General features: G+C 45.7%; 1 protein-coding gene across 3 annotated transcripts in view; it reads left to right on the top strand.

Moving 5' to 3' along the window:
• Nucleotides 1–15,214, top strand: part of LOC143289047 (aminopeptidase NAALADL1-like) — a 114,197-nt gene that overhangs the window by 47,829 nt on the left and 51,154 nt on the right. For all 3 annotated transcript variants that reach the window (XR_013056178.1, XM_076597855.1, XM_076597854.1), the window contains exons 4-6: nucleotides 11,843–11,965; nucleotides 13,899–14,031; nucleotides 14,264–14,428. Coding sequence is in view for 2 of the 3 variants with exons in the window: in XM_076597855.1 (XP_076453970.1) it covers nucleotides 11,843–11,965; nucleotides 13,899–14,031; nucleotides 14,264–14,428 (421 nt within the window). In the remaining variant the exon portion in view is untranslated. The remainder of the gene's footprint in view (nucleotides 1–11,842; nucleotides 11,966–13,898; nucleotides 14,032–14,263; nucleotides 14,429–15,214) is intronic.

Here is a 15,214-nt window from a genome sequence, read left to right as displayed (position 1 = left end):
TTCCCATGTTAACTCATCTTTGCTGTCGGTTACCCAGATTTTCTCACCAGCAGTTGTGAATCAACAGACCTGTGTTGTTCTTAACAGTCACTGCCCTTAGGAACAGAGGGTCGCAGATTACGTGAATGTGTGACTGAATTGAAAATAGCTCAGTGGTGTTGCTCTTACTTCTTCACACGTTGTATTTTGCTGGCACAGGAACAGGCAGCCCACGTGGCATTGTAACAAGGCAAAGAGAGAGAGAGAAAGAGAGAGAGAGAGCATCATAAAAATTTTACGTGTCAGGGTCGATTGCATGGCACAGTGCTTGTTGGACTGGTTTGAGGTACAGCTTCAACAGTGGAGGAAGAGGGGTGGGGAGGTTATGTATAATACGCACATGCATGAATTACACACGTGTACATGTACACATGCATGTGTACACAGACGCAGGCAGACAGACATAATCAAGCATGCACATGCACAAACTTCATTCACATAGATACGTGCACGCAGGCTCGCTCACACACACACACACACACATGCATGTGCATGCGCGCGCACACACACACACACACAGACCTCTGGAATGCCCTTTGAGGAAAAACGTTTGGGGAGAACACCCCCTCTTTTATGAGAATGATTCATTTAGGATTTGGGGGAAAAAATCAAACAAACACTGATAAATATTGGGTATCAGCGAATTTTGTCTGAAAGAGGCTGTAATTTATTGCACTAAACTTTCAACTATCTTGTGAATAATGTTTGCATATGTGCAAATGTATCTAAAATATTCAGTGTTACACGCATCGTGTGTGTGTGTGTGTGTGTGTGTGTGTGTGAGTGAGTGAGTGAGTGAGTGTGTGAGTGTGTGTGTGTGTGTGTGTGTGCGTGCGTATGTGCGTGTTCGTGAATAGACATGAGTATGTCTCACGGTGGTAGTGCCATATCGTTTAACGTTTACGTATTTACTCTTCATTTGCTTATTTTTATTTGTATTTAATAATTTACCTGTTAGTATATTTATTTATCAAAGCTAGCAGCAGCTATAGTTTTGCTTCACATTCTGCGTCAACATATCCAGAGGTGTGACTCCTCAGTGTGTGCCAAACTTCTTAACAGGAACACGATACCCATCATGCGTGGTACCATCTAGACAACAGTGAAAGGCGGTCTGCAGCCACTAACTACATTACACAACAAGGGACAGACAAGGAGGTAGTTACAGGCTACCTTGGATGTAAAGCAGGTGGATTGATACCCGATCTATTCGTTTGGAGAGGGATAGTTTTCACTGTGTGTGAAAGAGAGGTTGCATGCTTGCTTTCTTTGCACTGCTGGGCAGTGGCACAGAGTGCTGCTTGGTGCAAGGTATGTTACATGGTGTTCGAGTTGGTGTGTGAGTCTTGAGAAACATGCTTTTCTTCCTTTCGTTTTTTCCCCCTGTCTTCTCTCCTTTCTTTTCTCTGCGGAAAGGAAAGTGATGCTGCCTACTGCAAGATCTATAGTGTTATGCAAGTTTTTCTGCTTTGTATTTGTGGTACAAGTTAGATTTTCTCTCATTGTCATTTGGATGAAATGATAACATAAGTGCCATGTGCAGCATGCAGTTAGCGCACAAAAACAAAACAAAACAAAACAAACCAAAAAAAAAAAAAACAACAAAAAAAAACAACACCAACACCACCACCAACAACAACAACAAAAAAAAACCGTGGCAAAATTCTATAGAAAAAATCCACTTATATAGGAAAACAATTTAAACTGCAGGCAGAACACACAAAGAAGAGCAGCCCGAATTTCACACATAATTTGTTGTGACATAAAGAGTAATACAGCACAATACAATACTACTAGTTTCAATCCTCTTTTTTCTGTTTTTTTAAAGATTCCTCCTAGCATTCCGGGTTGCATCATTCCCCACCCACCCCAACTTTCTCTGTGCTGTCCTTTCCGATATATTTCCTTTTTCCTTCTTTTAGTTCTTCCTTCTGTTCTTTCTTATTGTAGAAGAGGTGTGTTGGTCATGGATACCCCTGCTAACTGTCCTCAAAGTGATCTGAAGCTATACTCTTAAAGTCTTGCTGGCAGCAAACACCCCCAGTACCAGTTCTTACCTGCTTTTCTTCCTCATATGGTTCTATAAATCATAGAACAGAAAGAACCTGCACATGACTATAAACACACACAGTCAGCACTTCAAAGGAAAATGGTCCCAATATATAATAATAATGGATATTTATATAGCACACTATCCAGAAATCTGCTTTAGGTGCTTTACAAAAACACTTTTGTTAACATAACATATTACATCAATGTTACATACACACACCAAAATGTGACTGCACACACACACACACAAACACACACACACACACACACACAATGTATACATACATTTTAACATACATGTGTATCTAACAGCTACCCTCAACACATATGCACAAATAGGCAGACACACACTTACATAAAGACACGTGCGCACGCATGCGCGCGCGCACACACACACACAATACACATTCATATACATGCATGTTGTTATGTACACATACATATGTATACACACATAGTCAAGCACAGCTAATGCAAAGGAAGTGGACCTGCCACAATTGAACTTATTGCTGAGGGAAAAGGTGAGTTTTGAGATGAGATTTAAAAGATGCGAGGGAATCAGAATGATGGAGGTTATCGGAGAACTTGTTCCGTGTCTTTGGCGATTGAAAAGAAAACAATCTGTGTCCTTAGGTCATACTTCTGACGTGAGGTATCCTGAGAAGTCAAGTATCAGAGGAAGAACGGAGCTGGCAAGACGGAGTATAGATAAGGAGGAGTTCAGAAAGGTACTTGGGGCCAGATCCATTGACTGCAGAAAAGGTCAGAGTGGATAGCTTTAGTCTTTTCGATCAGAAACAGGCAACCAGTGGAGAGACTGAAGGAGGGGAGAAACATGGTCAAATTTAAAAGCTCTGCAAATGAGTCTGGCAGCATTGTTCTGAATTCGTTTGAGTCTGTCTAATAGGTATTTGGGAAGGCCGGCCAAAAGAGAGTTGCAGTAATCCAGTCTTGAGAGAACCAGAGAGCATACAAGTGTTTTGGTTGCATCGGTTGAGAGATAGTGGCGGATAGAACTGATTCTACGCAGTTCCAAACAGGCACTTTACATATATTCGAAATGTGCTGTTGGAAGGAAAGAGATTGGTCTAGGATTACACCAAGACTGCGAACAGAAGGAGAAAGTGAAACAGGTGTGCTATTGATCAGAACAGAGTCAGTAAAGGAAGGATGTTGCCAAAACTTCTTCGGACAGGCTATCATAAACTCAGTCTTATCATCATTTAGTTGCAGCTTGTTGACAGTCATCCAGTCCTTTAGGCCAGCAATGCACTCCTGTGTTTGAGTCACCACTGCATCAAATTCAGCTATGGAAACCAACTGATAAAATTGAGTGTCATCAGCAAAGCTCTGAAGAGAGGGAGCTTCATACACCAGAGCAGGATCCTAGAACAGCAACATCAGGATATCCTTGACCATGCCCCCAAAGTGATACCTCGGTGTCTCGCCGTCCCTGCCTGGAGTGAAGGAACCTCTCCCCTCATCCAGTGCAGCATCCCTGGTGTTGGCCCCAAAGGTTCCCAAAGCGGCCCTGAAAGAAAGTCACTCACCCTTGAACACCTCCACACCCAGTTCCCCAAGAGTTCTGGACTTATGTCTACACTGACGGCTCTGCGACAGATGCCATTCGGATCAGAGGGGCAGGAGTCTATGTTCAGTATCCAGGAAGCAGAGAAGAAAAGATCTGCCTTGCTACTGGCCTGTACTCCACCAATTACAGAGCTGAAGCAGAAGCCTTGAAAACAGCAGCAGCCCACATCAAGGTCAGCCCCTATGCTAGCCACAATGTTGTCTTCCTGACCGACGCCTTGTCCATCTTGCAGACCCTTTGGTCCAACAGAGATCCAGAACTCAACGATCTGTCCTCCTCTCTTGCCTCCCTCTGCAAAAGTCACACAGTTACCCTGCAGTGGATTCCCTCCCACTGCAATGTGCTTGGCAATGAGACTGCTGACTCCCTGGCAAAGGAAGGCACTACGAAAGAGCAGATGGACAGGTCTACCAGCTACTCTGAATCTAGGACCATCATTAAGGCCACGCTGCAGAACAAGTGGAAGCAACAGCATCCATGCCACAACAGAGCAGACCCGTACTACCTGCTGACTCATTGAGAGCAGGTAGCCATTTTCAGGCTCAGGACAGGCCACAACCGCCTGAAACACCACCCATACACGAAACTCTGTATCGACGACACAGAGCAGTGCCTCTGCAGAACAGGCAGCCAGACAACAGAACATCTGCTGCAGTCCTGCCTGTTCCACCAGGCGCTGTGAGAGAAAACCTGGCCCGACCCAATCCCAGCAGCCCAGAAGCTCAACGGAGGACTGGAAGACATGCAACGTACTGCCACCTTCATCGAGGAGATGGGGGAATCCATCTGATAAATGACAAATGAGACAACAGCAGTTATTATGTATTTATTGTTATTATTTTAAAAAAAAAAAAATTGTTAAAAAAAAAAAAATTCTCAGGGCCTGACTAAGCTTGTTGGGTTACGCTGCTGGTCAGGCATCTGCTTGGCAGATGTGGTGTAGGGATTTGACCGAACGCAGTGACGCCTCCTTGAGCTACTGATACTGATACTGATACTGATACTGTATTAAAATATTTATCAAGGTTAGTGAGGAAGAAAACACCACCAGCTACTAAGAACCATGGACGATTTTACACCCAGCTATGTGACCAAAGAAGAGAAGAAGAAAAATCAGAATAAATCCTGGAAGAAATTTTTGGGTGTATTAGACTATTACTCACCATCTATATTAGGCTGACTGTGTCAGAAGAAACAGATGTCTGTTACTAACCATCTTTATCCTGTGTGCTATCTTAATCAGAGGCGTATCTTTCTTGGAATACTATTTAATTATTTCAAAGAAAAAAAAACGTGGTCCCTGTGTATATGTGTGAGGGGGCTTGGGTGGGGTGGGGTGGGTTGGGTGCGCAAGGTGTATGCATGTGCGTGTTTGATGCGTGTGTGTGTGTGTGTGTTTGTGTGTGTGTGTGTGATGTTTGTCGTACATTTGCGTGGGTGCATAGAAAAGGCAGCGACATTTTGAACTTCCCACTCCCTCCCCCTCTACCTCCCATTTAACAGCAGACTTAAGTGTGTGTATACAGACTGCATGTCTTCTGAAAGCAGTGACACCGCCAGGTAATGGACACAGGTGACCGCCCTTATAATACTTAGACAGCAAAACAGGGAGACAGAATACATTGCTTCCTCTATGTCTGTCTCTCTCAGTAAATAATGGGATGTGGGTTTAAAAACAATTTTTTGTTTGTTTTTTAATGTTGTTTGTTTTAGATTTAGATGAGGGCACTATTTCCATAATCACAGTCACATATGTGAAACAAAGATGATATACATCAGAACTGAAAATAAATGATCAAAGACCCAGGCACGGAGTTCTCCCTAGCTACAGTGACGGCGGGCAGGGGTCAGAGGAGAAGAGAGTACAACACGGAAATGTTGAATGTGGACCCCACTGTCACAACTACAGCACCATCACAACCACAGGTCACAACCACAGCACCGTCACAACCACAGGTCACAACCACAGCACCATCACAACCACAGGTCACAACCACAGCACCGTCACAACCAAGGCAATGTCACAACCACAGCACTGTCACAGGTCACAACCACAGCACTGTCACAACCACAGGTCACAACCACAGCACCGTCACAGGTCACAACCACAGCACCGTCACAACCACAGGTCACAACCACAGCACCGTCACAACCACAGGTCACAACCACAGCACCGTCACAACCACAGGTCACAACCACAGCACAGTCACAACCACAGCACCGTCACAACCACAGGTCACAACCACAGCACCGTCACAACCACAGCACCGTCACAACCACAGGTCACAACCACAGCACTGTCACAACCACAGGTCACAACCACAGCACCGTCACAACCACAGGTCACAACCACAGCACCGTCACAGGTCACAACCACAGCACAGTCACAACCACAGCACCGTCACAACCACAGGTCACAACCACAGCACAGTCACAACCACAGCACCGTCACAACCACAGGTCACAACCACAGCACCGTCACAACCACAGCACTGTCACAACCACACGTCACAACCACAGCACAGTCACAACCACAGGTCACAACAACAGCACCGTCACAACCACAGCACCGTCACAACCACAGGTCACAACCACAGCACCGTCACAACCACAGCACTGTCACAACCACAGGTCACAACCACAGCACCGTCACAACCACAGCACCGTCACAACCACAGGTCACAACCACAGCACCGTCACAACCACAGGTCACAACCACAACACTGTCACAACCACAGCACTGTCACAACCACACGTCACAACCACAGCACTGTCATAACCACAGCACCGTCACAACCACAGGTCACAACCACAGCACAGTCACAACCACAGGTCACAACCACAGGTCACAACCACAGCACCGTCACAACCACAGCACTGTCACAACCACAACACCGTCACAACCACAGCACAGTCACAACCACAGGTCACAACCACAGCACCGTCACAACCACAGGTCACAAACACAACACCGTCATAGGTCACAACCACAGCACCGTCACAACCACAGGTCACAACCACAGCACTGTCACAACCACAGGTCACAACCACAGCACCGTCACACTGTTACAACCACAGCACTCTCAAATCACAGCACTGTCACAACCACAGCACTGTCAACCATAGCACCGTCACAACCACAGCACCATCACAACCACAGCACTGTCACAACCACACGTCACAACCACAGGACTGTCACAACCACAGCACAGTCACAACCACAGGTCACAACCACAGCACAGTCACAACCACAGGTCACAACCACAACACCGTCATAGGTCACAACCACAGCACCGTCACAACCATAGCACCGTCACACTGTTACAACCACAGCACTGTCAAATCACAGCACTGTCACAACTACAGCACCGTCACAACCACAGCACTGTCAACCATAGCACCGTCACAACCACAGCACCATCACAACCACAGCACTGTCACAACCACAGGTCACAACCACAGCACCGTCACAACAGCTTTGTCACAACCACAGCACTGTCACAACCACAGCACCTTCACACCCACAGCACTGTCACAACCATAGCACCCTCACAACAACAGCTTTGTCACAACTACAGCACTGACACAACCACAGCACTGTCACAACCACATCACCATCAGGTGGCAGTGATAATTTCAAAGACAGTTTTTACTCGGGGTGCTAGAGATTTGAAAGTCAGCTGGACAATGCACTCAGGTGCAAAGCTCTGAATCCCGACATGCAGCATTTTGCTACATGTAACTAGCGTTAGTACTGTCCTACCAGAGGGGAAGAAACACCCGGAAATCATCAGTAAGAGCGGCATGAGACCTGACATAGCACTCCACTCCAAGGCAATGAAACAAGCGATTCTGATTGAGCTCACTGTGCCATACGAAAGCAGAATGGAGGAAGCCCACATCTACAAGACCAAGAGGTATGCTAGTCTAGCCAGCAGCCTGAGAGAATCTGGCTTCCAAGCCAAAGTCCTCGCCATAGAGATTGGTGCAAGAGGGTTTGTTGGCGCATCTGCCTACAGCCTCATGAAACAACTGTTGATTTCTGGCAGAGAGAGGACAAGGGGTCTCAAGGCAATGGCAGAAGCAGCAGAAAAGAGTTCCAGTTGGATCTGGTCGAAGAGGAATTAAATTTCCCTACTGAAACTAGGCATAAGATAGCTCAGTGGTTAAAACATCTGCCAGAAAAGGTGACTCAGTCCTGAAGTGGTGACCACGCTGGAGGCACAGGTTCGAACCTGCTGAGGACCAGGGGGAAAAACAAACAAACAAACAAACAAAAAAGACGGCAATACAAGGGCATCCAGGAGTCATGACCTGGGTGCGGCCTGGCCCCCTTACAGTGTAAGGAGTTAAGGGCCGAAACACTTGACTGAGGGGGGCTACTTCTCTGAAGACCTTGTACTGTCCAGCTCTCCCTAGAGTTTCTTAACCCCATTACAGCCATCTTCACTTGAATAATCTTCCACAACAGTTGGTGTTGACTGAATTGTGCTGGACCAATCTCAGCCATTCATGGACTGGAGAAGACGACATAAACAGACATGGCAGCTGGAGAGCCAGAGAGCACCACTTCAGGCAGCAGTTGAAAATTTTAACAACCAATTGGCAGACGCCCAAAGGAGAAAGTTGTTCAGAGCTGAGCTTGAAAAAGGGGTGGACATGTTTTTTATTCAGCTAGGCGTCCTTGTTTTCGAGTGGATTGCCCTCGCAGGGCTCCTGTGTGTGTGCGTGTGTGTGTGTGTGTGTGCGTGTGTGTGCGCGCGTGTGTGTGTGTGTGCATGTGCGCATGCGCGCGCATGTGTCTATCACTCTGTGTTTCTGTTTTTGTCTGTCTCTGTTGGTGTCTCTTTTATTTTTTGTCTGTTTCTCTCTGAGTTTCCCTTTTTCCCAGAACTAATGTTACACTTTTGTGTATCCATTGTATTGTCCACTTGTGTGAGGGCAAGATGAGAACAAGCTGTTATTCCCACATTGTAAAAATCATTCGTTCTCTCTCTCCCTCTCCTCTCTTCCTGTCTCTCTCTCTCTCCCCTCCTCTTTCCCTCCCACCACCCGATCCCCTGGGGCTACCTATACTCTAGCCAGTGAAGAGGACGGAACTGTGTGGAACAGAACCAAGGACTGGCTTGTTGTGGAGGTATTGACTGTTCAAAATGCTGTCAGCTGTGTGCCTGCCAGGTGACAGTTCTCTTTCTCCTGCACTGTTCATAGTCTGTCATGTCCCCACCCTTACCTCCCACCCGTTCCATTCTTTCCAGGTTCTTGATACCACCTGGGCTGGTGTACCTTCCCTGTTATCAGCAGTGTGTGTGTGTGTGTGTGTGTGTGTGTGCAGAGCGGGAGGGGAAGGGATGGGTACATGTGTGGGGTGTGAGGGGATGGGGTACACTTACAGGTTGTTGTCAGACTGTTTCTTGTCAGTGGGACACCCTGATTCTGCAGTTCTCAAACATATAAGGGGACACCCCCTCTTTTTTTTCTCTCTCACTCACAGATACACAGATATAGACTCTCTCTCTCTCTGTGTCCAGGGAAGACCAGGTGCCAGATTTATAGTAGATTTTACAGAACTGTTTATATTATTACTTGCTGATGATACTGTTTTGCTTTCAGAGACAGCTTTTGGTTTACAGACACAACTTGATTACTTTAATAAAATCAGCTACTAAATTGCAGTTAAAGGTTAATTAATCTGGATAAATAGGGTCAGGTCAGGGGCATAGTCCTTGCTACTGGTACCATGTAACCCAGTACTACCTGCTGCATGTGAAGTCTCCAAATGATGGACCAGGCGGAGGAGGAAGCCTTTCCCAACGGCTGTGAAGGCGGAAGAGGATGACTCTGGAATCTCCAAGCTCCTGAACACACTGCATATACAGCATCAGGATCACATTTCCAATAAAGACTGCCAGAGGAAGAAGAACCAGTATGTGCAAACCAAGCAACTTGTACAGAAGAGGCTGCATGAGATGAAGAACACCTGGTGGGAGAGAAAGTCTGAAGAGCTTCAGTCCGCTACTGATGCTCACGACATGAAGACCTTCCATTATGGTCTCCGAGCTGTGTATGGGCTGAGAGTCACAGAATCAACCCCTGTCTGAGCCTTGGACCAGACCACCCTCCTGACAGACAAGAAAGACATCCTTGCCTGCTGGGCAGAGCACTTCAACACCTTCCTCAACAGGGACTCGTCCGTATCTTATGAGGTAATTGCAGCCCTCCCACAGCTACCAGTCAGTGACTTGCTAGCTGCCCCTCCCACCAAGGCCGAGACCCGGAAGGCCCTGAAGCTGACAATGTCAGGAAAAGCACCAGGAGCAGATGGAATCCAGGCTGACATCTACAAATATGGAGCGGAGGTGCTGACAGCACTCTGGGAGAGAGCGGAGGTCCCCCAGGATTTCAAGGATGCTTCAATTGTCCACATTTACAAACGGAAGGGAGACAAAACCACCGTGGAATGTGTCTCCTCTGCATCGCCGGCAAGATCTTCACCCGCATCATACTGAACAGACTGGTTGACCATGTCTCCAACACAGTCATCCCTGAAGCACAGTGCAGCTTCCACTCAGGCAGGGGAACATGTGACATGGTGTTTGCTGTACGCCAGATGTAAGAGAAGTGCCATAAGCAGAACAAGGAGCTCCACATGGTCTTTGCAGACTTGACCAAGGCCTTCGACATGGTGAACCGTCGTGGTCTGTGGATGATCCTCCTAAAGTTCGGCTGCCCAGAGAGCCTAATCCAGCTGATTGCGTCATTCCATGATGGCATGCAGGTGAGAGTACAGGAAAATACTGACATGTTGGATCCATTCCCTGTGGTAAATGGAGTGAAGCAGGGCTGCGTCCTGGCACCCACACTGTTTTCCATTCTCTTCTCTGCCATGCTGATTGACGCCTTCCAAGACTGACTGGGGCATCTACATTCAGTTTTGCACAGATGGCAAACTTTTCAACTTGCGGTGACTCCACGCCAGGTCCAGGGTGTTTGAGGCACTGTTGAGAGAGTTCCTCTTTGCTGATGACTGCGCGCTTGCTGCACGCACCCATGAGGACATGCAGTTCATTATGGACAGGTTCTCAACCTCCTGCAGGCGCTTTGGACTCACCATCAGCCTCAGGAAGTCTATGTACCAACCAGCTAGCTCACAGAATGCCAGTGCCTCCCCCCCCCCCCGCACCCCCCCTCACCTGCAATCAAGATCGATGACACAGAGATCGTCAGTCGACAAGTTTTGCTACCTGGGCAGCACCCTATGCAGCAACGGAGCCCTTGATGCAGAAGTGACGCTGCGCATTGCCAAGGCCAGCTCTGCCTTTAGCAGACTCAACAACAGGCTGTGGAACAACAAAGGCATCAGGCTCAGCACCAAAATCAAAACCTACAGAGCTGTTGTGCTGACCACCTTGTTGTACTGCTGTGAAATATAGACGACGTATCACCATCGCATTCAACAACTTGAGCAGTTTCACCAGAGATGCCTATGAAAGATCCTCGGCATTAAGTGGCAAGACAGGGTCTCCAACCTCCATGTCCTAGAGAGGAGCAGCCTGCCCAGCATAGAAAGCCTGCTGATCCAGTGCCAGCTATGCTGGACAGGGCACGTTGTCCGCATGACAGACAGCAAGATCCAGAAGATGCTTTTGTATGGCCAGCTGAAGGAAGGCCACCGTGAACTTGGAAGGCCCTGCAAGCGCTTCAAGGACACTTTGAAGACAAACCTCAAAGCCTGTGACATAGACATCACTTCCTGGGAAACTGATGCCCTTGACCGCTCTCGCTGGAGGATGCTGTGGTCTAGTGGCATAAAGACATTTGAAAACAAGAGAATGCTGGCCATTAAGGAGAAGCCTGAATGAAGGAAGCAGGGCTCAGCTTCTGGAGACGTTTTCCCTTGCAACACCTGTGGGAAGTGCTGCACATACAGAATCGGCCTCTTCTCCCATATTAGGACACACACCGACAGATAAGCCTGCCTGCCTACTCATCCGTCGGACTGACGGGAGACTCCATACTAACTAGGTGCATGAACATGCTATATTGAAGGTGATATTGCTGGATATTTTAGTACCAGTCAAAGCAACTGACCTGATGATACTGGGACCTCTTCCAAACCACACTGACCTGCCCATTAATTTCAAGGTTGTATGTGTGCAGGGAAGTTTGGTGTATGGCCATTATGGCAGTGAAACTGATCTCCTTGTCCTCCAAGCCAAGAGAGTGTCCCTCAAGAACCGCATTGTTCTGATGCGGCTGGGCACAGTATCGCTGGCTGAAAAGGTTTGTGCCTGCATCTTATGAGATAAGGTTTAAGTGTGACCAAGCTGAAATTGGATGAGATTGATGATACTGATGTTTTGATAAAAAAGCTTGACAATGTGTGTATACATATGTGTGTGTACATAACTACATGCATGTATATGAATGTGTATTGTGTGTGCGTGTGTTTATATAAGTTTGTGCCTGCCTATGTGTGTGTATGTGTTAGGGTAGCTGTTAGATACACATGTATGCTAAAATGTATGTATGCAGTGTGTGTGTGTGTGTGTGTGTGTGTGTGTGTAGTCACATTTTGGTGTGTGTATGTAACATTGATGTAATGTTTTATGTTAACAAAAGCGTTTTTGTAAAGCACCTAGAGCAGAATTCTGGGTAATGTGCTATATAAGCATCCATTATTATTATTATTATTATTATTAAAAAAGTATTCAAAACTTGTTCAAGATTATAAACTTCTGCCAATAAACTGTTGTATGCCACATGTGTTTTTCATCGATTTTACATTTGTTCACTGAGAGGAGAGGTTGGAAGTTTGAAGGGTGGTGGTGGTATGTATATCTGTGTGTATGTGTGTGTGTGTGTGTGTGTGTGCTTGTGCGTGCATGTCTTATTCATGCACATCATGTGTATGCATATGTACATATGTTTATGTGTGTGCACATACGACACGTACTGTTAAAAGAAGGTAGTATAAGCTGAGTACTCCAGGTTCAAGAACACAGTCAAGACTGTAAGTGAACATGTATTTTACACATAAGCAGGATTCAGTGAGCATGTACATGTGTCAGTCTGTAAATGGTTCACTACCTCTGTAAGCCAGGTATGATGATAGGATCATGGATTGAAGCCAGTAGTTCATTGTGGAAAGCAAAGTGTGCCTTCAGGTGCAGGCATGGCTATGGTTGAATACACCTGGGGGTAAAATAGTGTGTGGTGTTGATGACTTGCCACATCCATAAAATGAAGACATTTTGGATGTCAATTTTGATGTCATTTTTTGTGTGTGTTTTGTTTTGAAAAAGGTAGCCAGAGTATACTGTTCAAATTAAAAACTGAATTACTGTCGTCATCATCATCATCATCATCATCATCATCCTCATCATCTTAATCTTCACCATTACCACCTCCACCACCATTATCATCATCATCAAACGAGAAGAGGAAGGAATTTAATCCTTTTTCCCCTTTTGGGGTATGGAAGATTGGGGTGTGGATCATCCTTATCATCACCATCATTATCATACTCATTGTGACCACTACTGTCATCACCACTACCACCACTATTATCATCATGTTGAACAGTCATAATCTATTATTATCATCATAGTTAAAATCATCACCACTGTCATCACCTCTGTCACTGTCATCAAGATCATTACTTTTGTGTTGTTGTTTATTTAGATTCTTGCTCAAATTGTCAACATCAGCTTGAGACGACCTTAATTTGAGCATTTTGACTCATTATTAGTGTACCAGTTTCTAAGACAATTATTACCCAGAAGCCCTCGGTGTCAGTATAGGAAGTTCATCCAGACTGGATTGATGTCAGTTTATGATTTGTTAACAAAGTTTATCTTTATTCTACAATTACTGTCATCATCATCATCATCATCATCATCAACATTGTTGTTGTTGTCATAGCAGTACTCCTACTACTGACAATAATGTAAATTAATATAGTGCACATTCTGTAAATTGGGCTCTAAGTGCTTTACAAAAGACAGGTAATACACACACACACACACACACACACACACACACACACACACACACACACACACATGAGAAGAACACAATGAGAACTATGGGGTTGGGTAGTGGTTTTTATGTTAGTTCAGTTCAGTTACTCAAGGAGGCGTCACTGTATTCGGACAAATTCATCATCATCATCATCAACATTGTTGTTGTTGTCATAGCAGTGGATGGTGTGTAGGTGCAGAATGTGGCTCTGAAAGGAGCGCTGGGAGTGCTGGTGTACTGGGATCTGGGGGATGCGGAGGACAATCCTTCCTTCCCTTCCAATACCTCCCACATTCCCTATGCCTCTGCTGCTGTCTTTTCCTCTGGTGGGTTCACTCTCTGTGTGTGCATGCATGCATGCATGTTTGCATGTGTGTCTACATGTGTGTGTGTGTGTGTGTTTGTGAATTAATATAAAAAAAACAATGAATTTCATATTTTTCTCTTTAACAGTTTAAAAATTGGTAATGCCTGTAATCCTATTTCTCATCTTCCTTGAACTGTTGTTCGTGTATTTTGTGATCAACTGATTGCAGATGCCAATTGTTGCTGTTTCAGAATCATTCCATCCATTAGTGCCTACCATTCCAGTGCAGACCATCTCCACAGACACAGCATCCCTGTTGCTGCAGCGACTGCACAGAGAGCAGGGAGCTGTGTCAGCTTCCCCTATGTGGTCAGGGGGCTTGAGGGTGGAGTACACCATTGGGCGAAGAAACAACAGTGAGCTGGACATCAGATTGCTTTTTTTGAAATGTTTTGTTGGTGCTTGTGGTCACTGAATGAGAGTTGTGGTTGTCATATGGAGTGGTGGCCTGACTAGAATGCTGCACCAGACCAGGAGTCTTGATTCCCCCTCCAACAGTTCTTGAGTGGTACTGGAAGGCTGGTTACTTGCCTTTCGGATGAGATGATGATTCTTCTTCTGTAGTCGTGGGCTGCAACTTCCATGTTCACTATATGTATGAGTGGGCTTTTACGTGTGTGACTATTTTTATCCTGCCATGTTGGCAGTTATACTTCATTTTCAGGGGTGGAATGAGATGATAAACTAAGGCCTCACATGCAGCGTGCAGATGGCACATAAAAGAACCCACAGGAACAGGAATTAATCCTGGCAAAATTCTAAAGATCAGAAAAACAGATGCACTCTGAAACCGGTAAACAAACAAACAAAAATTGGGTGGCATTGCACTGTGGCAGCACACCTGAATTTCACACAGAGATATCTGCTGTGACAAAAAGAAGTAGTGCAACAGAAAGTCATTATCAAGCACCTGAAAACATTATTGAAAATTTACCATCAGATACGAAGTTAGTGTAAACATTATTAAAAAGTGACCATCACTGATCAAATAAATATGTTTCCTTTCTTGAGCAGTGAAGGTTGACACACAATATCAAAGTATGTAGGAGTGCAAATCTCCCAGATTAAGCTGGATTGTGGATCTGAACATCTAAAAAAATATTATTTCAGTTCAACTGGTAAGGTTCTTTGAGATGGAAATG

This window comes from Babylonia areolata, chromosome 13 (assembly GCF_041734735.1).
Source record: "Babylonia areolata isolate BAREFJ2019XMU chromosome 13, ASM4173473v1, whole genome shotgun sequence".
In the NCBI taxonomy this organism is placed as follows: Eukaryota; Metazoa; Mollusca; class Gastropoda; order Neogastropoda; family Buccinidae; genus Babylonia; species Babylonia areolata.
The sequence above is the reverse complement of the archived record's forward strand: the minus strand, read 5'-3'. Positions and strand labels throughout refer to the sequence as shown.